The sequence below is a fragment of the Eschrichtius robustus genome, chromosome 15, assembly GCF_028021215.1.
Source record: "Eschrichtius robustus isolate mEscRob2 chromosome 15, mEscRob2.pri, whole genome shotgun sequence".
NCBI lineage: Eukaryota > Metazoa > Chordata > Mammalia > Artiodactyla > Eschrichtiidae > Eschrichtius > Eschrichtius robustus.
The window spans coordinates 61,173,310-61,199,338 of record NC_090838.1 but is presented as its reverse complement, the minus strand read 5'-3'; the positions used below and the strand labels follow the sequence as shown (position 1 = coordinate 61,199,338).

Below are 26,029 nucleotides of genomic sequence, written 5' to 3'. Positions count from 1 at the left end.
AACATCAGGTATCCTGGTTTTTAGGATGCTCTTCGCCCATTTCTTAACTGGGGGGCCTTTCCTCAGCCTTTGCACACTGCCCCCACTGTTCCTCAGGCCATCTCCCCAGCAACTCCCCTCCCCGTCTGGAGCAAACCAAATTCCTTCCTAGCATCTCTTAGGCAGAGCTGTTTAGAATCAGACACATCTTTTGTGGCCTTGAGATTGTCCTTTCTATGGCCCATGAGCTCACATTCCACCCAAGAAATTTATCAAGATATTTTTTAACAAAGATAAATACCTCCCTAAGAAGAATTCTGTTGTCACCTGTTAAGACACTAATGTAGCCTTTTCTTTTTTTTTTTTTAGGTGGAGAGAATAGTTTAATGAACCTCATGTACCCCCCGCAGCTCCAACAATTATCAGTGTTTTGCCAATCTTGTATTTACATGAGATAAATTCTTGGGAGAGGACGGTGGTACTTTTAAAATACAAATGCTCCTATCAGAACAAGACAGAGAATATAGGCTTAACCACCTTCTGTTTCCCATGTCGGGGAATCCAGGGAGAGGACTGGAGCGTAGGAGCCCCCCATAACCTGTGCGGGACTGAGGGTGGGCACGGAGCGATGGGTTAAGGTATGCGGACCAAGACGATGGGGCGGGGCGTGTAGGTCGGGCGCCCGGCGAGGGCGGTGCCAGGACCTGGCTCCGGGGCCAGGCTTCCCGCGGGGCTAAAGCGCCATGTCGGGCTCGGGGTCCGGCGGCGCCCCCTCGCGGGAGTAGAACTCATCGATAATGTTCTGCGGGATGCGCTTCAGTATCTCCTTGGGGAAGATGCGCAACAGCTTCCACCCCAGGTCCAAAGACTCGAACACCGAGCGTTTCTCGTAGGGACCTAGGGACAGAGCAGGAGTGTTAAGGGTGTGTGCGCGTGTGGGTGTCGGACTAAGAGGGTTGCTGCCTGAACGCCCCCAACGCGCCTCACCCTGGTTGATGAAGTTCTTCTCAAATTTCTGCAGGAATTCCAGGTAGAGCAGGTCCTCGGAAGCGAGCGCCTCCTCCCCCACCACTGCCTTCATGGCCTGCACGTCCTTCCCGACGGCGTAACAGGCATACTGGTGAAGGGGTGAGGGGGTCAGCGGTCACGGCAGGCTTACCGCAGGAGTCCCATGTTCCCCCATGTGACTGTGCGGGGACCCCGAAAGGGGAGGCAGTTTTTTCTTCCAGGAGAAAAGTTCGTGGACCAGCTAGGGCTCGAACCTCCAGCTTCTGAAACTAGCTTCCCCACCAGCCCTTGGGCTCTCTCCTTACCAGCTGGTTGGAGACATCTCCATGGTCCTTTCTCGTCATGCCCTCCCCAATGGCGGACTTCATCAGCCGCGACAGGGAAGGGAGGACGTTGATGGGGGGGTAGATCTGGGCGGGGCGAAGAAGGCGTGTCAGAAGGCAGGGTCCAAACTTTCCCTTCTTTCCCACCTCTACGTGTCTTCCCTCCCCCTGTGGTTCTCAGGAGACTGGTCCTTATTCATCCCACAGAGAGGTCGGCTGGTCACACCCCGCCCTCCTCTATCGCCCACAAATTCTAGGGCTTGGGTATACAGGTGTCTACATGTGCGCACCTAGACAGGAGAGTGGAGGGGGGTGATGACATGGCATTAGTTCATGAAAGTCTCGCTATTTCAAAACTTCTGATTATTTGGACAAAAGCCAGGTAGAAACTTAACAGTTCATAGTTGCAAAGAAAAGCTGCCAGACAAAGAGGAAAGAGTAAGGGGGTGGCCTAAGATGGGACAGACACATTTTCTAACCCTTTGGTACATTATTCACCACCTACTTATGTCAGTTACCTATTGTTTTTGTTCACCAAAGCAAATTACTAGAAAGGAAAGAGAAGTGATATTTATTTTGTATCTACGATCTGCTAGATGCTTTCTGTGGACCAACTTATTTTATTTTATTCTCCACAATGCAACTGTGTGATATATATTATCATTCCCATTTTATAGATGAGGAAACCTAGGATCAGAGAGATGAAATGATTTTCTCAAGGTCCCACATCCAGGTAGGCTGGATTCCACCCAGACTTGTCTTCTGTCTGGGAACCAAACAGTCTTCCTGGGGACTATCTCCTGTTAGGTGTTAGCCTTGTCTGGCCCCTCCTCATTCACAGGGAGATGAAGTACAGGGGGTGGTGGGACACTAAATTATTAGTCAGTGTCCTTGGAGATGGTGGAGAGAGCAGGAAGTGGGTAAGGAAGGGACAGTACCTGTCTGTTATGAAGCTGTCTGTCCACGTAGATCTGTCCCTCTGTGATGAAGCCCGTCAGGTCTGGAATCGGGTGGGTGATGTCTGCAAGGAAAGGCACTGGTGTCAGTGTAGATCCAGGTCTCCACCCACTCAGGGCCATGTAGGTTCTATTCCCTCACGGGAGTGGGTGATCGGGGGAGGCAAGGAAGGGACAGTGTCTACCCTGATGGAGGAACAGAGCTACTGCACATCTGTATAAAGAAGCATGGGTCCTTTAAGTGTCTGGGTAGGATGGGAGGGCAGGAGGGCTGCAGAGGGTAGTGGGCAGGGAGGCGGCTCACCGTCATTGGGCATGGTGAGGATGGGGATCTGAGTGATGGATCCGCCCCGGCCCTCCACGCGGCCTGCCCGCTCGTAGATGGTGGCCAGGTCTGTGTACATGTATCCGGGGAAGCCTCGGCGCCCGGGCACCTCCTCTCTGGCAGCTGAGACCTGCAATATTCGTGGGCCTTGGGGTAAGAAAGGGGGCAAGAGGCTGACACAAGGAAGGGGAGTGGGGGGCTCATTGGCCATGAGGAAAGGGGTGGGGACAGGCCTGCGTGGGCCAGCTCTGGGCGCAGTGACTACAGCCCCCTCACCTCCCGCAAAGCCTCTGCGTAGGAACTCATGTCCGTCAGTATGACCAGCACGTGCTTCTCACACTGGTAGGCAAGGAATTCAGCCGTGGTCAGTGCCAGGCGCGGGGTGACGATCCGCTCGATCCTGCAGGTATGGCCGATGTTTAGAGAACCTGGAGGCCCAGGCCTGTGCTCCATTTGGCCCCAGTGCTGAGTGGGTGGTGAACTGGGAAGGTGGTACAGTGCACAGCAGCAGAGGACTGGGTAAGATGAGCCCCAGGCCCCAGCCCCCAGATCCAGGCCATGGTTCCTGGGAGTGGGCCCTCAATCACGTCCTGCTATTCAAGGTAGGAATGAGCACAGAGGCTGGGACAGGCAGGGAGCCGGGTGAGAGAAGGACAGGCAGGGCCAGGAGTGACTGATGAGGAGGACAGTGTCCCTCGTCCCCCAGGGCTCCCGAGCTTGGGTCAGCTGGAGCGCTCACACACTCGGTGTCCTCGGGGTTCTTTCCTTACTGTTCCCCTCACTATTCCTTGCTGGGCATGGGTCAGAGGCTGGCCTGCCCTGGCAGCCCCTTCCACTGGGGGCACTCCAGGCACCCTCAGTCCCCGGGCTCTGTGCCTGTGGCACTTTTCTCTGGTGATGTCATCTGGGCCCCCTGAACTCTGCTACCTGGTTTGAGTTCCTTCTGAGTACCTCCAGTTCCCAGGACAGTTTATTAGATTTTTTTTTCATCACCTAACCTACAGATTTAAACTCACATTTTCTCAACTTTTAAAATAGCAGTTTTTCTAAGCAAATGCTTTAGGGAAATATCTCTTTAGTGGTGACCTTGTGGAAGTGAGTCTCGGAGGAGGAGCCCTGACTTGGGATGGCGGCTGGATGCAGGTTGTGGGCAGGGCGGAGGGGCGGCAGGTGGCAGGCGGGCTGTGGCCCAGCTCCGTCTCTCCGTGTGCTGTCCCTACCTCTTCCCCAGCCTCGGTGGCCCCATCTCCACAATGAGGGGTTGTTCTCCCAGCCCTGGCCCATGGCTGTAGTTCTGGGATGCCTGAGACCTGGTACTCTGGGTCTTGGAAGGGGACAGGGCCTGCTGCCTAAGGGCAGTATGGGTGCCAGGGGACGGCTCACGTGGGGTCGTTGGCCAAGTTCAGGAAGAGGCAGACATTGCCCATGGTACCGTTCTGCTCGAAGTCGGACTTGAAGAACCTGGCTGTCTCCATGTTCACCTGGACACACAGCAGGGAGGGCTGGAGGCGGGGCCCAGGCTCCTCCCATCTCTTCTCAGTAAAGCCTATTGACTGACCTGCTAACGGTCACTGGGGTGAACCTGGGGCTTGAGAGGGCAGGGGCTGTGTTTGCTGCCCAGTCCGGGATAGGGTCTCATCAGATCCCCAGAGAGAGGTTCAGACTTCAGACTCAGCTCTGCTCAGTGCCACCCCTGCCCCTCACCCTACCCGCTGCTTCCCTGCTAAACTCCCCGTCCCTGCCTTGGGCCCTCTAAGGGCTCCCGGGATCCCCTTTCTGAAGCTGTCTTGTCTCCCTAATTTCCCTCCTCCCCCAGCTGTCCTGGGCTCATCTCATAGCTGCCGTGGCCTCTGGGCTTCTGTGGGGCACACACTGCCCGCTCCTCCAGTCGTGCTCTTGCCTCTCCCACCAGAGAGGCTCCGACTTTGACGGCTTCTCAAGAAGAAGGATAATGCCTCCCCCATAAGACTGGGTGTGCCAGGGGCCAAGGCTGCCCGCCCATAGCTTCCAGAACTTGCCAATCGGCCCAGCCCCTCTTACCCCCATGGCTGCAAAGACGATGGCAAAGTTGTCATCGTGATAGTCCAGCACGGCCTTGGACTTCTTCACCAGCCCAGCCTGGCGGCAGATCTGGGCAGCGATCTGGGGATGGGAGGAAGGACATCAGAACCAGAACTCGAGCCAGCCCACTGAGGAGCATGGACAGGGTAATTCTCAGCCCATCCTCCCGCCAAGGCCTTCGGTGGGAGGGACCCAAGGTCAGCAAGGTGGAAGGGCTGCCCCGGGTCCTACAGCCGCTCTCAGGGGAGGGCTGCCTTATTCTGTGGCACCTGAGGACCCAGGGTGCCTGTCATGAGGAGCAGGGCGGAAAAACAGTTCCAGAGAGCAACTGCCTACCACGGGTTAGGGGCAACTGGCCCTTCAGAGTCCCCTCTGCCCCCCAGCCTGCTAGGGGTATCTCTGGGGTTTGCCCCAGGTCTGCAGCGTGTGGAGCTTCCGGTCGCCATGTCCAGATCCAGGATGAGTGTGTGTGGGGGGAAGGCAGGGACGCTTACGCCGTCTAATCCCTCTGAGCGTTTCGAGGGTGAGCCAGGGCGCATCTGGGAGTAGAGGAGTGGGGGTGGTCGGGGGGGGGGAGCATCTAGAAACCTTGTCACACCAGCTGCTCTGGAAAGAAATGGGCTGTCCACTCTGGGTAGAGGGGGTAGGGCAGGAAACCTGCACAGGGAGGCTTCAGACGGCCGTGGGGCTGGCCCGAGGTGGGGTTCGCTCAGTGCAGGCAAGTAAAGACCATTGTAAGGACCAGTGGTAGAGCCGTGGGCTCAGCTGCGCAGGACATTCAACACTGAGGCTACCCGTGGGCTCTCTTGTGAGCCAGTGTGAGCCCCACTCACTCAGGATGGAGGCTTGGAGATCTGCCTGGGGGCCCTGAGTCCCTGAGCTGCCAGGAGACAGCTGCCGGTGACCCCAGCCTGCTCGGCACAGGAGGTCTCCCTCGCTGGCCCACCAGCCCCGGCCTCTGCTCCGTCCCTTCCCCTTGGTCGTGCCCGCAGGCCCCTCGACGTCCTCACCTCATTGTGGGGGAGCCCAGCTGCTGAGAAGATGGGGATCTTCTGGCCACGGGCAATGCTGTTCATGACGTCGATGGGCGAGATGCCCGTCTGAATCATCTCCTCCGGGTAGATGCGGTCGTGGGGGTTGATGGGCTGGCCTGGGAGACGGTGACCATGGACCCTGCTCAAGGGTCCAGGCCTTGCGCGCCCTCCGCCACCCCTGCCCCAGACTCCGGAGCAGCACTGTTTAACAGAATTTTCTTCCGTGATGGAAATGTGCTCTAACTGCGCTGCCCAAAACGTAGCCCTGGCCACGTGTGGCTATTGAGCATGCACAATGTGGGTTTTTTTAAAAAAATTAATTTATTTTATTTTTGGCTGTGTTGGGTCTTCCCTGCTGCGAGCGGCCTTCTCTTTGCAGTGGCTTCTCTTGTTGCGGAGCATGGGCTCTAGGCGCGCGGGCTCAGTAGTTGTGGCTCGCGGGCTTAGTTGCTCTGCGGCATGTGGGATCTTCCCGGACCAGGGCTCGAACCTGTGTCCCCTGCATTGGCAGGCGGGTTCTTAACCACTGCGCCACCAGGGAAGCCCCGTGATGTGGTTTTGAAATGAACTTTTATTTCATTTGAATTAGTTTGTATTTAAATAGCCACAGTCCAGTGCTCCCTTGGACGGTGTCACCCAGGCACATTAGAAGTGGCAGGCAGGTGGATGCCAGAAGGCAGGAGAGTGAGGGTCTTGGGCACCTGGGGAAGTTTGCACAATGATGATAGCATTTTATAGGAATGGGACATGAAATGCAGCTGGCCCCAGACAGAGGGGCCTTTGCTGCTCTCGTATCTCACCTGACTTGCCTGTTAGTATGACCAGTCCTGGGGGTGAGCCCTGGGCAATGGCCCTGGCCTTTATCTGGGGCAGAATTTCCAAGGGGCGAGGTGACAGAGGCAGTGACTGGGGTCGGGAAGGTAGCTGGGGGCTGGGTCCTGAGAGCCATCCCGAGCCTCCGGTCACTTACCATTGATATCCAGGAAGTCCTCTGCCATGACCACTGGCCCCTTGTCGATGGGTTTGCCAGAGCCATTGAAAACCCGACCTGGGAGTGGGTGAGAGGGGATGGGTGACGCTCAGGCACAGCCCTGGGTCTCACGGCTGCTCACCCTCCACACCACCAGCTCTCACCCAGCCCTCACGTCCCAATTGCCCCATGTCCCCCTCCCCTCAGCCCTTGGTTACCCCCAGGGAGCTGGCTACAGTGACTGCCTCCTTGGGGGTCTTCCTTCCCCTCCTGCAAACCTTTACAGGCAAGGCCTTGGCCCAGGAAAATGACTCTGATGGGGAGTTTTAGGGCTGGAAGGAGGAGGGCCAGGTATGGCAGACCTTGGGAGAAAATTAGGGGATGTGCTGTTCATTTCAGCTTGACCCCAAATAGATGGTTACCTCCTCTGCCTCTAATTTATTGAAGCTGCCTGCCTCACGTATTGAACACCTGCTGTATGTCAGGCCCTGAGCTGGGGTTGGGGGTCAAAGACAAGGCACAACCTCTGACCTTAAAGGACTCCCAGGGGAGGCAGACTAGGTAAAGAGGCAATGACAGTATGGTCTGCTAGGTAAGCACTTGGTCAGGGAAGCTGGGCTGGCCGGACAGAGGGACGCCCTCACCCTGCCCATCCCTACCCCTCACCCAGCATGTCCTCCGACACTGGAGTCCGTAGGATGTCCCCTGTGAATTCGCAGGTGGTCTTCTGGGCATCGATCCCAGAGGTCCCTTCAAACACCTACAGGGTAAGAGGTTAGTTAGTCTAATAAGTGGTTTGCTGGGGAGAACGGCGCCTCCCATTCTAGGCTCCCTTTGTGTCCAGCTCCGGGCAAAGCTCTCTCAGGGGAAATAGAACATTTTCTGTCTTTGGAGTTTATAAGATAGTGTGGAAACTTTGTGGATTCATTCATTTATTCAACCAGCCAACATCATATTGACACCACTTACCTGAACAATTGCCTTGGTCCCAGCCACCTCAAGCACTTGCCCGCTCCTCTGAGTCCCATTGGGGAGGGTGAAGTTGACGATCTCAGCATACTGGGCAAACTGGCAGGAGGGGAGAGCAGCCCAGAGTGTCAGTGAGACCAGAGGTGAAGTCCCTGTCTCCTCCCCAGACTTCCTTGACCCAGTCTCAAGCTCCTTTCTCCCATCTTGTGCCCAGATACTCTTGGAAATGAACTTCAGGGACTGGTAAGTGGAAAGTTTGAATTCTGTTTGGGAGGCAGTATACCTGGGTGGGTAGGAGCACCGACTTTAGAGTTGGAAGACCAGGGTTAGAATTGAAGCTCTGACACTTAGAAGCTGTGTGACCTTGTGGAAGTTACTTAATGTCTCTGAGCCTTAGTTTCCTCATCTTTAAAATGGGAATAATACTAACACCTGTTTCATAAGGCTGCTGTGGGGAGGAAATATATGGAAAGTCATTAGCTGGTGCCGGGACCTTACAACAGCTCAATAAAATGTAGTAGCTATTATGGCTGTTTAGGTCTCCTGACAGCAGCGTTGTTTCTGCCCCTGTGGACTAATGGTGAACACACTGGCAAAGTTCTCTCCTCGGCTCCCAGGTGTCCCCATCTACCAGTGGCAATCTTTCCCTAGCCGTGGGGCTGGGATCAATTCACAGGTAGTCCTCACAGGCTTCAGGAATAAAAAGAATCAGGCAATCACTTTGCTTTTGGCTAAGATCAAGTGAAGTATTCATTCTTATCAGTGTAGAAAGCATCAGGCCGACATGTGGAATATATAAAGAAATCTTACAACTCAACAATAAAAAGGCAAATACCCTATTTTAAAAATGGCAAAGGATCTAAATGAAGATAGACACGTGCCCAATAAGCACATAGATGCTCAACTAATTAGTCACTAAAGAAACGCAAAATCACACAATGAGACAGCACTTCACACTCATTAATATGGCCGTAATAAAAAAGACAGATAATAACAAGTGTTAAGGTTGTGGAGAAACTGGAACGTTCAGACACTGATGGTGTGAATGTAAAATTGTGTGGTCACTTTGGAAAATAGTCTGGTGGTTTCTCAAAAGGTTAAATATAGAGTTACAATATGACCCAGCAATTCCACTCCCAGGTGTATACCCAAGAGAAATGGAAACACATGTCCACATAAAAACTTGCATATGAAGGCTGATAGCAGCATTATTCATTATAGGCAAAAAGTGAAAATAACCCAAATGTCCACAAACTGACAAATGGATAAACAAAAGGTGGGATATCCAGGCAGTGGAATATGTCAGCTTTAAAAAGGGATGAAGGGGACTTCCCTGGTGGCAGAGTGGTTAAGAATCCGCCTGCCAATGCAGGGGACACGGGTTTGAGCCCTGGTCCAGGAAGATCCCACATGCCGCAGAGCAACTAAGCCCGTGCACCACAACTACTGAGCCCGTGTGCTGCAACTACTGAAGCCCGCGCGCCTAGAGCCCATGCTCCGTGACAAGAGAAGCCACCGCAATGAGAAATGAGAAGGCCGAGCACTGCAAGGAAGAGTAGCCCCCACTTGCCATGACTAGAGAAAGCCCGCGTGCAATGCAGCCAAAAATAAACAAATTTAAAAAAAAAAAAAGGGACGAAGTACTGATCCATAATACAACATGGATGAACCTTGAAAACATCATGCTAAGTGAAAGAAGCCAGACACAACAGGCCACAAAGTATATAATTCCACTGATATGAAATGTCCAGACTGGTCAAATCCACAAAACAAAATGATTAGTGGTTGCTGGGGACGGGAGGAGGGAGGATTGGGGGTGACAACTAACGGGTTCAGGGTTTCTTTCTGAGGTGATGAAAATGTTCTGGAATCAAGTAGTGGTGATGGTTGCACAACTCTGTGTATAGACTAAAACCCACTGAACTATACACTTGAAAAGAGTGAAGTTTATGGTATACACACTATAACTCAATTTTAAAAACCAATCAGGGGCTTCCCTGGTGGCGCAGTGGTTGAGAATCTGCCTGCCAATGCAGGGGACACGGGTTCGAGCCCTGGTCTGGGAAGATCCCACATGCCTCGGAGCAACTGGGCCCGTAAGCCACAGTTACTGAGCCTGCGCGTCTGGAGCCTGTGCTCCGCAACAAGAGAGGTCGCGATAGCGAGAGAGGCCCGCGCACCGCGATGAAGAGTGGCCCCCGCTTGCCACAACTAAAGAAAGCCCTCGCACAGAAACGAAGACCCAACACAGCCATAAATAAATAAAAAATAAATTAAAAAAAAAAACCAATCAGGCTGTCCCTCCAGGACCACAGGCAGCAAGTGGGTAGGTGGATGTCTGCCTCAAGGGAATCCCCGAGCTCCGCTGTCTGTGTGTGCTTCAGGAACCAAGGTCTAGATGAGGCTATGAGCCAAGCCAAAGAAGCTGGGCTGGGAGAGCAGACGCTCCCAGCTGACACTGGTCCTCATCTCTGGTCAGCACCAGGAGAGCTAAGTCCTCTACCTGCACCTTCTTCCCAGGGGAGGTCCTGGAGAGAATGCATAGCATTGCCCAGTCTCCCTCACCTTGCTGCCCATCCACCTGGTTTCCTTGATTCACTTCAGGGGTAAGTCATAATCTTAATTCAATAAGAATAAATGGTAAAAAAGACTGCACCTCTCCCTGCAATGTTTCTAATATTCTGGGAAATTAAAGTACTCCTCTAAGTTACTCCTTGGACATTAGAGGAAATCAAAACTAAAATCACAGAAGAAATAGAAAATAATGAAAAGGATATCACTTCGAACACATCAAGCTGTACCATGTTTTCTGATCTTAATCAAAGTCAGTCAGAAATCAATAACAAAAGGATAGCTAGAAAAACTTCATACATTCGGAAATTTTGAAACATTCTAAATATAGAAAAACTGGGACTTCCCTAGTGGTGCAGTGGTTAAGAATCCGCCTGCCAATGCAGGGGACATGGGTTCGAGCCCTGATCTGGGAAGATCCCACATGCCGTGGAGCAACGAAGCCAGTGTGCCACAACTTCTGAGCCTGCGCTCTAGAGCCCATGCGCCACAACTACTGAGCCTGCGCTCTAGAGCCAGTGAGCCACAGCTAGTGAGCCTGCGTGCCTAGAGCCTGTGCTCCACAACAAGAGGAGCCACTGCAATGAGAAGCCCGTGCACCGCAACGAAGAGTAGCCCCTGCTCACCACAATGAAGACCAAACGCAGCCAAAAATAAAATAAATAAATTTATCAAAAAAAAAAAAAAAAAAAAAAAAAAAAAAAAAAAAAGGGCTTCCCTGGTGGCGCAGTGGTTGAGAATCTGCCTGCCAATGAAGGGGACACGGGTTCGAGCCCTGGTCTGGGAAGATCCCACATGCCGCGGAGCAACTTGGCCCGTGAGCCACAATTACTGAGCCTGCGCGTCTGGAGCCTGTGCTCCGCAACGGGAGGGGCCGCGATAGTGAGAGGCCCGCGCACCGAGATGAAGAGTGGCCCCCGCTTGCCGCAACTAGAGAAAGCCCTCGCACAGAAATGAAGACCCAACACAGCCATAAAAATAAATTTAAAAAAAAAAAAAAAATCTTAAAAAAAAAAAAAAAAAGAAAGGCTGTGGAAATATTCCAGGCTAAACAGACATGATGATTAAATGTGATACCAGGCCCTAGACTGGATCCTATACTGGAGGGAGAAACATGCCATAAAAGACTTTATTAGGTCAGCTTACAAATTGGAATATAGATTGTAGATTAAAGTATCAGTGTAAATTTCTAAAGTTGATAACTACTGTGGTTGTGTAAGAGAATATCCTTATTCTTCGGAAATACACCCTAGAGTTTTGGGCATAACTTACCCTCAAAATATCTAAAAAAAAAAAAAAAAAAAAAAATTAAGCACACACACACACACACACACATGCATATACACTCAGAGCAATGATAGAACAAATGGGTAGATGGATATTCCTTGTACTATTTTTATTTTTGCAACTTTTTATAAATTTGAAATTGTTTCAATAAAAAGCCAAATTAAAGTATGCCAGTGGAAAAAGAGACATGATTCCCTTTATTTGCAGATGATATTGTATATCTAAAAAACCCTAAGAGGATCTAGTTAAAAACAAAAACAACCCCACCCAGGATTAATAAGAGAATTTGGCTGTATACAAGATAAATATATAAAAATCAATCTCAGATTATTTTCCATTATGTTATTTTAAGATATTGAGTATAGTTCCCTGTGTTATAGAGTAAATCTTTGTTGCTTATCTATTTTATTTAAGTAGCTTGTACCTGTTAATCCCACACTCCTAATTTATCTCATAATCTGAAAAAATATATATATATAGGGCTTCCCTGGTGGCGCAGCAGTTAAGAATCCCCCTGCCAGTGCAGGGGACACTGGTTCAAACCCTGGTCCAGGAAGATCCCACGTGCCGCGGAGCAACTAAGCCCGTGCACCACAACTACTGAGCCTGCACTCTAGAGCCCATGAGCCACAACTACTAAGCCCACATGGCACAACTACTGAAGCCCGCGCGCCTAGAGCCCGTGCTCCGCAACAAGAGAAGCCACCACAATGAGAAGACCGCGCACCACCACAAAGAGTAGCCCCCGCTTACCGCAACTAAAGAAAGCCCGCGTGCAGCAATGAAGACCCAATGCAGCCAAAAATAAATAAATTTATTTTTAAAAAAAGCTTCTCATTAAAAAAAAATATATATATATAAAACTGAATCACTTTGCTGTATACCTGAAACTAACAATATTGTAAATCAACTATACTTCAATTAAGAAGAGTGTTCCCCCCAAAAGAATCACAGAATATTAAAACGTATCATTAAACAAAATTTATGCAAAAAGTGAAAAAGAAACTATCTCTTTTTTTTTTCTATTCCAGCAGTAAACGGAAGAGGAAATGGAGAAAAATATTTCATCCACAATAGGGCCAAAACCCATAAAATATCTGGAAATAAATTTAACAAGAAAGGTACAAGAAAATAATAAAATCTTACTAATGGAAAGAAAACAAGCCCTGAACAAATGGAGAGCAATAGTGTTTTCCAAGACAGAATGACTTACTATCATAAAAATATAAATCCTTTTCAAAAGTATATAAATTCAATGCTTTCCCAATGGATTGTTTCTCCTGGAACTTGATAAAATGATCTTAAAATTCATGTAAATGTCTGAGAATATCCAAAAACAGTTATGGAAAAGATCAGGGGTGGAGGGCTTGCCTTGTCAGATATTAAAACGTGCTCTAAAGCTGCTGAGGTCAAGTGGTCAGTGTTGGCGTGAGGCAGATGAACGGAGATGTTGGAAGGCTAGAGTCCAGAAACAGATCCCAGATTTTAGGAGACTATTAGAGAACAAATGTGGCATATAAGTTCATAGGGAAAAAGAATTTATTGTACAAATGGTGCTAATACACTGGGTATCTATCCCTATCATAAACACAAATGCATTCCAGGCATATAAAAATTTAAATATAAAACTAAAACAAACAAAATACCAGAAGAGCTTTTCTTCTTTCCTTTTTTATGGAATAATCCAGTTAAAAGCTGGATAAGAGAGACATCTTTAAGCAAGATAAGAAATCCAGAAGCCATAAACAAAGAAATAGAAATCTTTGATAATATAAATATTTGAAATTTCTGTATGGCATACCATAAACAAAGGTGAACAATGAACAAAGCAAAACGTACAACTCAATGTGTAGGAAACGGTCACAGAGGAGGAAGTGAGATCTCAACAGATAAAAAGATACTCAACTCCACTAGTCATCAGGGAAATGCAAATAAAAGCAAGATAGGACTAGTCTTAACCATTAGGCAAAATTACTGGAGAGCACATATTCAGTGCTGGCAAGGATGCTGGGAAGTGGGTCCTCTCATGCACGGCTGGTTGGAATATGAATTACCACAACCTTGCTGGGCAAGCAATTTTGCTCCAAATTGTCAGTATCTATTAAAAAATAAATATACACTTTGAACCAGCAATTTCATTTTGGGGGAATCTATCCTGTAGCAATAAGGGCACCAGTATAAAAGGGATATATATTGCTATACTATTTGTAATAGCAAAACCTGGAAACATGCTGATTGTCTATCAAAAATGGAATACATCACGGTACATCCATACCACGGTTATGTCCAAACCATAGTCGCTATCAAAAAGAATGAGTAAAATGTGTATCTACTGACATGGAAGAAATACTCGATACATTTTAAGAGACTAACACCAACGTAAACATCTAACTTGCTTATATTTGCCCATATACAGCAGGATATTTACATTGGTTATCACAAGAGGTTGGGAATAAAGAGGTTAGGGGCAAAGAGTTAACTGTGTCTTTTATTTCACTAGTTACAAAAAGCGTGTTTTGTGTGTGCGTGTAATTAAAATGTAAAAAAAAAGAAAAATGGGGGGGAATTCCCTGGCGGTCCAGGGGTTAAGACTCCGCGCTTTCTCTGCAGGAGTCCGGGGTTCCATGCCTGGCGGGGAACTAAGATCCGGCAAGTAGCGCAGTGGGGCCAAAAAACAAAGGTGGGGGGGTAGGGGAACATGTTCAAGTACAGTGACGTCGTTGTCACCATCATTATATCCCCTGCTGTCTACAAACCAGTGACCTTCAGGGCCAGGGAAGAGGGGTGGATGGCTCAATTCCCCAAAGGGGTGTGAGCAAGGTGGGGTCCTCCCCCCAGGGCTCCCTGAGACCAGAGGTTGAACCTGAGGCAGGAGGATTCCCAGCTCTGATAGTCACTGAGAGAAGCTCTGGCTTGGGCCCCTCCTTGTCCTGTGAAGAGGATGCCAGGAAGGCCATCTTGTTCCCTCCTAAACCACTGTCAGGCCCCGCTGAATTGGGTCACTGGGGGAAGGGGCTCGCCCCAAGAGGAGTGCTGAGGTCTGCGGAGGGGCTGATGCCAGACAGCCTTTGGCTTCACAACCACAAGAGGGAGCCCAAGAGCAAGGGCTGCGAGGCCTCGGGAAACAAGTTAAATACAAGTCCTGGCTCCAACCCCTCTTCCGCTCTCTGTGGGCCTGTGTCTCTCTCTCTCTGAAATGGCCACTGGCCTCATTGTCTGGGACGCAGATGGGGGGCTGCTAACCTCAGGAGGAAAAATGCTGGACAGAACACCGGCCTGAGCGGGCCCCAAAGCAATTAGGCAGTGGGCCCAATGAAAAACAGGCAGCAGGCTGATAAAAATCTATCCTTTGGGAACTTCCCTGGTGGTCCAGTGGGTAAGACTCCACGCTCTGGGAACTAGATCCCACATGCGTGCCGCAACCAAAGATCCCGCATGCCGCAACTAAGACCCGGCACAGTCAAAATAAATATATTTTTAAAATTCTCTATTACCTTAAAAAAAAAAAAAAGCGATCGTTGGTATGTGGGTTTGTGTGGGTGATGGAGAGGGGAGAAGAGGTGGCACACTGTGTGTCCCTGAAAGATGAAACATCACAGAAAGTGAACTTTAAACAGCAGAGAGGTTACAGCCAGATAGGAGGAAGAACTCTCAGAACCATGGCGCCCAAGCATGGAGAGTGTTGTCTGGAATCCTTTAGGAAGAGAAAGCCAGTTATTTTTCTGGTGGGAAGGGTGGGTTTAGCCACTTAGAGCAGTGTGTGCAGCGGGAGAATTCCAATGTGCAGCAGTGAGCTTTTATTTATACCCCGTTTCCCAGCCGCAGGCCTGATTCTCTCAGCTCTCATTGTTGGTTACTAAGAGAATTGCAGGGAGTGTGGATTGTTCAGTGTAGCCCACCTCCTCTGCTGGAGATTCAACCGAGTTCCCAACCAGCCAGGGGTCAGGCACAGGGGTGCTGTCGCATCCACTCAGGAGCCTGGGAAGTTCTTAGCAAGCCTGGCAGGACTTGGACAGGGCGTGCTGCCTCCGAGGCTTCTCCCCCTGACAACGCCCAGGGCACTTTGGGAACTCCTCTTTGGAAATTGTTTTTGGAGCCGATGCACACAATTTTGAAAGCTTTTTCCCTGAAGAGTTTGGGAGCAGCCACAGACATTAGACATTTGGAACCAAGACTGGTGGGTAATGTGAATCTCAAACAAGGGCCGGTTTGAATCACAGAATATAGCAGGCGGATGATCCTCTAGAACAGCGGTTCCGAGGGTGACCCGACCCTCCCGGCAGCATTGGCCACCGGGAGCTTGTCAGGAATGCACATTATTGGGCCTCAACCCAGGCTGCTACCTTAAGAGGTTTTCATACAATTTCAAGGCCCTGATTACCTGTCTAAGAACTTTGGATCTACGCAAAATTCTTCCCCCCAATATTTTTCCATTTGAGAAGGATGGAAGCAGAAAGCGTTGTTGCCTGTGTGATTCAATTCGGGCAGAAGGTGGCGCCATAGAGACAGAATTGTGGCATTTTTGCCCAAGCAACTCTGGAACAAGGAGTGTGGGAGAGTGCAGAAGGGTGCATAAAGGTGCCTTCATCTCACGCACTTATGAGACTGTCAACTTCTGATTCCTTTCCTTCCCTCTGCAAGCCCAGGATTTTCTGGGTGTCTCCATCACCCAGTTACTCTGTTCTACACGAGTTACCGATGTGTCCAATAATCGCAGAACCATAGCCTGGGAATCTATCTCCAGTTTTGTAGTCCAGCCCCACCTTACAGCTGGAAAATGGATGTCTGCATAGGTACTGACTCTCCATACAGGGTCCTATATAGACTGACAGGGAGTGTGGCAGAGGTGGGCAAAGGGGCATGAGATTCACCAGCTGTTTATTTAATCAGGCATATTAGCATTTCCGCATTCCAGGCAGGGCTCTCGCTAGCTGTTCTCAAGGAGGAATAATAACAACACTTCTGGGCTTCCCTGGTGGCGCAGTGGTTGAGAATCTGCCTGCCAATGCAGGGGACACGGGTTCGAGCCCTGGTCTGGGAAGATCCCACATGCCGCGGAGCAACTGGGCCCGTGAGCCCCAACTACTGAGCCTGCGCGTCTGGAGCCTGTGCTCCGAAACAAGAGAGGCCGCGATAGTGAGAGGCCCGGGCACCGCGATGAAGAGTGGTCCCCGCTTGCCGCAACTAGAGAAAGCCCTCGCACAGAAACGAAGACCCAACACAGCCAAAAAATATAAATAAATAAATTCCCTCCGAAATACCTGGTGGTTTCTGTTTAAAAAACAAAAAAACAATACATTTATCTGATTTGATCCTCACAATAATCCTCTTGTCATTTTTTTTTTTTTTTTTGGCCTTGCTGCAGGGCATACGGGATCTTAGTTCCCCAACCAGGGATCAAACCCATGCCCCCTGCAGTGGACATGCAGAGTCTTAACCACTGGACCACTGAGGAAGTCCCCTATTGTCATTTAATGGATGAGGAAACCGGGATTTACAGTCCTAGACAGATGGTTCTCAGACTTCAGGGAGCATCGGATCACCTGGAGGGCTGTGAAAACAAACTTCTGGGCCCTCAGAGTTTCTGATTCTGTCAGCCTGGGGTAGAGACCAAGAATCTGTATTTCTAACAAGTTCCCAGGTGGTGCTGATGCTGCTGATCTAGAATTGACGGGTAGTTAATAGAAAGGGTGGGATGGATCTGGGATTAAAGTTCAAGAAGTCTGAATCACACGGTCTGGTTCCGGTGCGCACGTGCAGACCAGCTCCGCCACACTTCTTCCCAGGGCGTCCCTGACACTAATGGGCCCAACTGTGAGGTCTCCATGAACTTGGAATCTGTTTTCCAGAAATGAGTGGGTCTGATCTCTTTAATATAGTTGGCTCAGATTTTGACAGGCCCGTACTTATTCATGCTCTCATTCATTCATTCATTCACTCACTCACCCTTCCTTTGAACAAACTGAGCCCCCATGATGGGCTAGGTGTTCAGTAAAACTGCAACGTGGGGCTCTGGGAGCTTGGGATTTATAGACACCATCCAAGTCCAATAGGAGGGCACATTGTGGTGGGTGGGGAGGGGCAGGGAGAAGACATGTGGCCAGGTGGTGACCACATGCCTCGATGGATGTTGCCAGCAAGACAGTACACAAAGCTGAGAGCAGGGTCAGGCTCACTGCTTCCAGGAGAAGGTGAGTCAGAGGAAGGGACAAGGGTGGGGGGGGTGGGGGGGGGAGAGGTAGTGGAGAAGGCAGAGTACGCGCAAAGGCCCAGAGACATCAAATGGCAGCTTCACACAGAGACAGTGTGGGTTTCTAAGTGCGGAAGGGAGAGTGATGAGATGTGGAGAGGTATGCAGGACCCTTATAGGACAGAGGGCCTGTAAGGTGACGCCATGGGGAGACCTAGTGAGTTTGGAGCAGCAGAGGGAAGGGGTCAGGGCTGCATGGCTGCAGGGTAGAGGATGGGAGGGCGCCAGGCTGGGGCCCCAGAGGCCATGGCCATGATAAGGGTGTGGTGGGTGGGAGATTGCCGACAGAACATGGGCCAGGAAGGGAGGAATCAATGACATGGGCCAGGAAGGGAGGAATCAATGTGGCACCCAGATTTCCAGTTTGGGGTTGGGTGGCGTGGGGCGGGAGACAGGGGCGGAACTGGCTGGGGGGAAAGCAGAGTGATCGGGTAGCTCTGCAGAGCTCTTTACGCCTCGAGAATCCCCAACCCGGGACTCAGAATACTGCCAGTGTCTGCCATGGTCCTACAGTTCCCCGAGGACACCAAGTCGCCCGCACCCCACCTCCTCCATGAGGCCCGCCTCACTTCCCGCTCAAGCTGCCGGCTCCCAGGCTGAGACAGTCCAAAGACCTTTGAAAACCTCAAGCTCTGGAGAGTTAGCTGGTATCCATCTGCCTGCCGCCTCCTCCTCTTCCTTTTAAAAGAAGACCCGTGAAAGGCAGGTGGGAGAGTCTTGCCTTCCGGGGAAGTTAGACACAGCCATTCTACTGATGAAGAAAGAGGCACAATAGCTGCAGTGCCCCTGTTCATTGCTGGTAGGAGCAGGTCTCTTAAGGCCCACAGCGGGACCCACAGAAAAGGCGGGAAAAGAAAACCTCGGGTGGCCAGGGAGGGAGAATGTGGAGGTGGGTGTCTGGGGGTCAGGAAGAAGGGGGTGAGAGCATGGGGGCCACCGAGGGGCAGGGCAATTTAGAAGAGATCAGTATAGGGGCTGGGAGCTCTGGGATTTGGCCGTGGTGCCTGGGAAGAGACAGAAGTCTTACCTTGACCTGGTCCAGCACCACCAGGGGCCCATTGACGCTGCACACGGTCCTGTAGGCTGGGGGAGGGGTGGGGGTGGGTGAGGGTCTCACACCGACACCCGGACAGACAGAGACACACACACACACACACACACACACACAAGCATCCTCCACCTTCCCTCCCTCTAAGCACCACCCCCTCCCCTCTCTGGAGCCCGGGCCGTCAGGGTCATTAGCTGTGACAGGGCCAGCCACCATTGCTGTAAGGGTCATGCCCCTGCCGGCAGGGCCCCCGCTGCCTCGGACACCTGCAGGAGGCTGGGGGAGGGCCAGGGCAAGGGCAGAGGCCCCTTGAGTCCTCCCCTCCCACCCCCCAGCCATCAGAGGCCTTTCTCATCTCTGAGGCTACTTCCCGTCTGGCCTCGGCCCCCACTTACCCACTACACCCTCCTCTCTGACCCACAGCATTTTCCAAAAGCTAGAGATGTGATGAGAGCTGCCCTCCCTGCCCCTCAGCAGGACCACACTTCTCTCCATCACCCCACACTGACTGGGCACTGTGTGTGTGTGTGTGTGTGTGTGTGTGTGTGTGTGTGTGTGTTGGGGGTGCAGGCATCAGTGAGAAAAGTCAGCCAGGGCCCTGCTCTGCCACGAGGCCGGCCTCACTGGGCGCCTGTGGGAGCAGGGAGAGAGCAGAGCCACAAAGGAGGGTGAAGCAGATTGCCCCCGTCCTGATGGCTGGAGAGAGCCACAGATGGGGATGTGAGCTCGGCTTACAGGGAGGGACTGGGTTAAACGTCAGGAAATACTTCCCAGCTCCAGTGCCGGGGACCCCAGTAGGAGAAGCACAGACTGGCAGACAGGAAGCTTACTTTGGTTCTGTGAGGCGCTAGCTGAGGGACCCTGGGTCCTTCCATCACCCATGACCCCGGGACATGGTAGCCCTTCCCCAGGGTCCTCTTGAAGTGCCAAAGGGACAACTGGGGTGAAGGAACCTGGCAGGGCAGGATGGCCAGGGGTGTCTGTGAGGTCGCTGGGTCACTCCCAGGCTGGAAGGGCCTCCGACAGGAGAGCGGTCCAGCCCTCCTCTCAACAGGCCAGGAGAATGAGGCTCAGAGGGCTGGAAAGCCCGCCCAGGGACACAGACCCTTGTGGCAGAGCAGGGGCGGGGTCCCCTCGTGCTTCCTATCAGACCACATGGGCTCCCACCCGCCCTCATGGTTTCAGCAGGCCTGCCACCCAGCTGCTCCCGCCAGGTGAAGCTAAGCGAGGCTCAGTGGTCAACCCCTTATTTTTGTCAGATCGAAGTTCCTTTCCTGGGGACTTGGTCTAGGAAGACCGACTGGGCAAGGTGATCCTTGCACAGATGTTTTCTATGTTCTCCGGAGCTTAAGGACTATTAGGAAAACTCAAGAAAGCTGAGTTCTTCTCGGACTTGGGCCCAGAGCTGGGGCACTTCCCCCGCCTTCCTGCCCTCATACTACCAGCCCCCACGTGCACCTGAGCCACTCTCTTGTCCTTTTCCCACAGAGGTGGTGTCCCACCTTCCATCTAAGCCAGCCCCTCCCCGGCACTGGGAACCAGGCCCTAGAGAAGGCTGAGCACTGGGGTGACGGGCCAGCGCTCCTTCTCTCTGTGGCCATCTCATCAAGCAAGTTCTGGTATTTTCCATCTTAAAATCACGCCCTCCACCCCAATCCTTGTCCAGCGACGATCACAGCCTGGCTCCACTGCCTTCTCCCTCCACCTGCCACCCACACCTCACCTTCCAGTCTGGCTTTGCCCCTGGAAGGGACCAGGGCCTGGATGCACTCTCTCCTGCAGGTCCCTGGAGGCCCTGCCCTGCCCCTCCCCCCCCCACCTCTCTGGCTACTCCTCAGCCTATTTTCATACCTTTGGATGCTGAGACCTCAAGGCTGGGACCTGGCTCTTGACATCTCACTCCTGCCCTCCAAGCTCTGCTTCCCTCCTCCCTCCTCCCATCCTATCTTCAAGCCTGCCTCTCAGATGCCTTCACAATACTGGGCTAGGCAAATAAAGGAGGCAAATAAAACATGGAGCCTACAATTTAAAAGGGGATAAAGATGAAATAATTGCCAACTGCTCTGAAGGGAAAGAGTAGGGTGGGCGGGAATGGGCTTGAACACCAGGCTTGGAGCTCATGGAGGAGGCGCCTTGCAGGAAGGGCCATCTGAGCTGAGGCTCCAAGGTCAAGTGGAGTCATCCAGGCCGCCCCCAGACAGCTGGACAAAGGGCACATCTGGCAGAGATAAGGAGGCCCAGGGGCCCAGAGAAAGAACTCGGGGCCTTTGGGGAACAGAAAGAAGAGCAGCGTGTCTGGCGTGCACACGCTCACTTCCCTTGTGCAAGAGGACACATCAGTTCCAAGACACGTGAGGGCGGGAGTGTCTGTAGTGTTCACTGCTGGATTCCACCTCTTAGAAGAGTATGGGCCTATGATAGACAGTAAATATTTGTTGGATGAATTATGGAAGGCGTCACCTTGTCCCACCAGCCCATTCCCGTATTTCCCACATCAGGACCTATGTGTTCCCCCTACATATACACACACACCTTCCCAGCCCCAAACCAAATAAGGATGCTGTCACCTACTCTGGCTCCTGCCACCCCTGTGAAGGTAGAATGGAAGGGATGAGAAAGCGAATACACAGGCTAAAGGGGTTGTAGGCACAGGAAGACCCCAGACTCCAGAGGGTGAGGGCAGAGGCCAGGGCATCAACCTGCCCACCAAGAAAATCACCAAACAGCCCTTCCTGCCCAGGGGGCATTTTGATCAAACCCTCTGGGTTACTAGGACTGTGTGAAGTAGAGAGGAGCCAGGGAGCCCAGCAGAGGGAGGGTGGAGGGTTGTGAGAACAGGGGAAGGAGCACAGGGCAGGGAGACCCGCGTTTTCAATAGCCCTGGGGAAGAGCTGGCATCTTCCTGGCCCTGTGGAGAAAGTACCAAGACCAGCCAGAAGAAAGACGCAGAGTGGGTGGGCCGGGTAAGGAAATGGGGGTGCTGGAGGGGAAGGGCTCTTCACAGCTGGCTCCCCCCATTTCACAGCTTCTGCCAAGTGAAATGCATTGACCTTGACACCCAACAACTCTACCTGCCAAGGGGAGGAGTGGTGAAGGTCACGGGCACAAAGAGGGGAGCGATCTGGATGTGGGGGGGCCCTCCAGCTCCCAAGGAGGGGCTGGTCTGCGTGCGGGGAGCCCAGGCAAAGTGCCTGCAGCAGAGCTGGGTGCTTGGCACTTCTCAGTTCTACGCAGCACGAGGTCTCTAAGTCCCCATCTCATCACACCAGCCTCATCCATAAGCTGCCTTCCCAGGCTTCCCGCGGACACAGTTCTTGGCTCTAGTTGCTGGGTGAATACATCGCTCCATAGCCTGGACCTTTCATCGCAGATAATCCACTTACGTGGCCATTTCGGTTCAGTCTCTGGCTATTGCCTTCCTTTGTCCGAGGCCTCGCCCTTGACTAACTATGGCAGCTCACTGGGTCCTTTCCCCTCTGAAGTCCCACAGCTGGCACCCAAGTGGGTGCCCTGCTCTCCAGCTTGCCCATTACTGGAGACAGATTGTGTCTCTCCCTTCAGACCAGGGTGTCTCCTCTGCAGGACTAGACAATATCTTTTCTGAGAGGCTGTCTGGTTTGGACACAGCCAAGGCGGTGGCTGAGCAACAAGGGTGCCCTTGACTGGAAGGCAGGCCTTTTGTCTGCACCCACCCCCAACTCTGATGGTGTCCATCGCACGGAGTGGCAAACTGAGGCCCAGGACCTCGGCGGATTTCTCCTAGGGCCCACCGCAAGTCAGGACAGTAGCCTGTGGCACTCGAGGCTATGGCCCTACCCCAGCCAGGGGCACGTCCCTGACCCCGGAGGTGGTGCTGGAGGCAAGGGCTGGACAAGAAGACCCCTGAGGGGCACGGACACGTTGCAGACACTCCCTCCAGCTGCTCTGCCCACCCCCTCTCCATTGTCCTAGCTGACACTTCGGGCTGCGGGCCCCTCCTGCTCCCACCTCCCCACCGCCTTCCCCGGCAAAAGCTCAGCGGGGCTCCGCTAATTAGGGCCGGCCCAGCCACACCTGCAGCGTCCTGGGAGCCGGCTGAGGCGGGCGTCCATGCGTGAGGCTGGGGGGTGGGCAGGCCCGGGGCAGCAGGCCCTGCACCTCCTCCCAGATCCCCGCTGGAGGGATTAGGGGAGGGAGGGCAGGGGCGGAGGGTTCTTAGAATCGGCCCGAGACCCTGACGGTGGAACTCTCTCCGTGTCACCTCCCTTGCCTTTCGGTTGAGGAAACAAAGGCAGCCAGTGGTTTGGCACTCAGGGCCCCGGGCCATCGGACCGGGCTCCAGCCCTCCAGCCAGACCGCCAGCCCGTCCATCCTAACCTCTGCTCCTGCGGGGCGCCCCGACCCCTCACCCCACCCCTTCTGCCCCACACAACCAGATAGAGCTCCTGCCGCCTCCTCTCCGTGGAGATCAACTCCAGCTCTGAGGAAGGCAAAGGGGGCCCTTCCTTCCCAGGGTGGATACTGCTGGGGTCCCTCCCCATCCCGATTCTACCCGGCCCCCCTTCTGCCTTATTCCCTCCTTCAGCCACTGCAGAGAAATCACCTTTAATGCCTCAGGCCTGTTTAGTCCACCTCCTCCTCCAGGAAGTCTTCCCCTGGACCCATGCCCATGGCCAAGCGAGCTCTGGGGCTGGGATTCAGCTGCCCCGTCCCCTGGCCCTCTGGTCCCCCAGCTCTCCTCCTAGGCTCCTGCTGCCTCTACACAAAGTTCTCCTGCCTGGAAGTACTTAGAGTCCCCTGGTGGGGGAGGAGGGCAGAGAGGGCCACAGGAGTCCACCTGCCCAGGCCCCCGAGGAGGAAGGGGGGTGTTGGAGAAAGCTGCAGGTGCAGAAGCACGCTGAGGAATCCAGCCTCCCTTGGGCGGGGGGTGCCGGCCGGCCCCGGCCCCTGGGTGGACCTGTGAGGACACTGGGGTGCAGCGAAAGCACAGGAGTGGCCTCTGTCTTCACAATAACATCTTTAACGCGGGCACTGGGCGAGGGGCTCACCTCGCGCTGACCCGTGACTCTGGGTGGGCTGTTGGGTGTGAACACAGTTGCCTGGCTGGGGGCCGCATGGTGCCAACGGGGGGACACTGCTGTTGCTGCTTCCAGCCGGGGTCAAATCTCCTGGGCGTTGGCCCCAGTGCCAGGGCTTGTGGACTATAAATAAGAGGCCGGCTGGGAGGGGATCCCGGGTAAGGTTGCACCCTGGGAGGGCACATTCCAGGGAGGAGGAAAGCCGAGCCGTAGGTCCAGACCTCAGACCCCACCCCCCACTCAGCACCCAGGCGGCTCTCCCTTTCTCACAGGGGGAGGGGAAGATGGGGGAGGAGCCTGCGGGGGTGGCCGTCACCGGGCCTGGACAAAGGTCAGCCGACTCTACTCAGGTCTCCGGGCCCGGGATCTGGACCCCGGGGGGGCACGGTCACTGTATATTTCTGGGCCTTGGTGACCCCGGCTTTGCAGTCGGGGAGGATCTGGACCTTCGTCCTCCCCAGGCCCGCGGGGCCTTCTTGATAAATCCGACCCCACTCGCTCTCAGTTCCTCCTTAGCTGGAGTGTTCCACACCCCTCGGTGCCTGCCTCAGGCCTCAGGTGGTGGCCCGCCCAGCCGGGGCGCTGCTCCCCCGAGCCCTGGGCCTGGCTGTTCTGCTCCTGCTCTGCTCTCCGTGGTGTGGGCCCCGCCGCACACCCAGCTCTCAGCTGCCTCTCTGGACACTCCCCCTGCCCCGGTGGGGCTGGCTGGCTGCAGAGGGAGGGGCCGTGCTAGGCCAGCTTCTCCCCATACACACCCTCTTAGGAGCCTCTGGCTCTGCTTAGCTGGTGCCGGCCAGGCCGGTTTACTCCAGTGAACAGGGCTGTCTGAGAATTCAAGAATTCGCCACACCAGGGAATGTGACCTTGGACAAGGAAAGATGGCCGGAGCAGGGGTGCTTGGTCCTGGGGACTTTGGTCCTGGGGACTTCCCAGGTTTTCTGCCCCAGACACCCGGACTTGGCCCACCCCTGCAGGACGGGCACTCGAGCCACACCCACAGACGCCCCTGATGCCCCCTCAGAAGCCCACAAGGGTCCACTCCAGCGCCCGCGGTCCCCACACCCCTACCACTGGATGTCAGGCACGCGCCCTTCTCCTAGCTGCTCACACGGACATGTGACATCATCTGACCACACACTCATCCATGTTCTCCCTGTGAGCACACATGCTTGCACACGCACACCCCCCACCCTGAGTGTACAAGCATGCACACACAGTCTCACACATTTCCTTTCTGATCACACACACACTCAAGCTGTCACATACATATTCACAACACATATGTCATCACCCAAGTGAAGGTGGGAGCACACGCCCACCCAGGCACACGCCTTCCCCTGGTTCCACACCCAGGCACCCTCCCCCAGAATGCACACATGACATGACACACACGGTGTCACGTGTTCCCCATCCTGAGAATGCACACACACTCTGCGTTGCCACATACATCCCCCAGGGAAACTTGATTATACTGACACTGAGTATTCTGGTGTACACATGCACACACCCCAAACACACATATTCACACAAGAGTGCACACACACACACACTCTTGGGGGCAGTTGGGAGCTCTCTGTGGACTTGGGGTCTCAGTGCAAGATCACTGTCGACAGGAAGGTTCCTGCAGCTACTCCCCTGCCCTTTCTTCTGGGGTACCCTGGGCTGGGGACCCCCATCCCCCCACCCGCATCACTCCGCAGGACCGAAAGCCCCTTAGGTCTCGCCAGGTCTCGGGTCCTCCACTTTCCCTGAGGCTAAGAAGGAGGACCTGGAGACCCAGCAGCCCACCCGACCTCACCCACTGGGGGTCATACTCACTGACGCGGGGGTGGGTGATGTAGTTTCGGGTGACCGCCTGCATGTGCTCTCGGGTGGCACCCAGGTTGGAGCCACTGCTGGGGACCCCCCCGGGGCTACTGTCTACCTTTGCGGCCATGGTGAGGTGGAGGGCTGGGAGCTGAGTGCCTGAGCCTCCAATACTTCTGGCCCAGCTGGAGCTGGAGAGAGCCGGCCGGCCTCCCCATGCGGCCACTCCTCCCTTCCACCCTCCTCTCCTCCCCCGGGGTTGACTGTAAACACGGAAACCTGGTGCTTTGGCTCTGAGCTCTTCCAGATCTGGGAGGTGTCCTAGGCCACCTGGGAGTGGGAGGCTGGGGGAGGGGCAGAGGGGTAAGACAGGCTTTTCCCACCT

At 53.5% G+C, this 26,029-nt stretch overlaps 1 protein-coding gene across 1 annotated transcript; it reads right to left on the bottom strand.

The window, feature by feature from the left end:
• Window positions 1-704: 704 nt before the first annotated feature.
• ATP6V1B1 (ATPase H+ transporting V1 subunit B1) lies at window positions 705-25,817 on the bottom strand. Its single transcript, XM_068564289.1, has 14 exons — window positions 25,657-25,817; window positions 18,761-18,816; window positions 7,626-7,724; window positions 7,323-7,416; window positions 6,657-6,734; window positions 5,663-5,802; window positions 4,632-4,733; window positions 3,975-4,072; window positions 2,868-2,991; window positions 2,571-2,721; window positions 2,249-2,331; window positions 1,293-1,397; window positions 967-1,096; window positions 705-876 (listed from the first exon to the last, which is right to left on the bottom strand). The coding sequence occupies exons 1-14, from the start codon at window positions 25,772-25,774 to the stop codon at window positions 713-715; spliced, it is 1,542 nt and encodes a 513-aa protein (XP_068420390.1). The 5' UTR covers window positions 25,775-25,817; the 3' UTR covers window positions 705-712.
• Window positions 25,818-26,029: the final 212 nt, after the last annotated feature.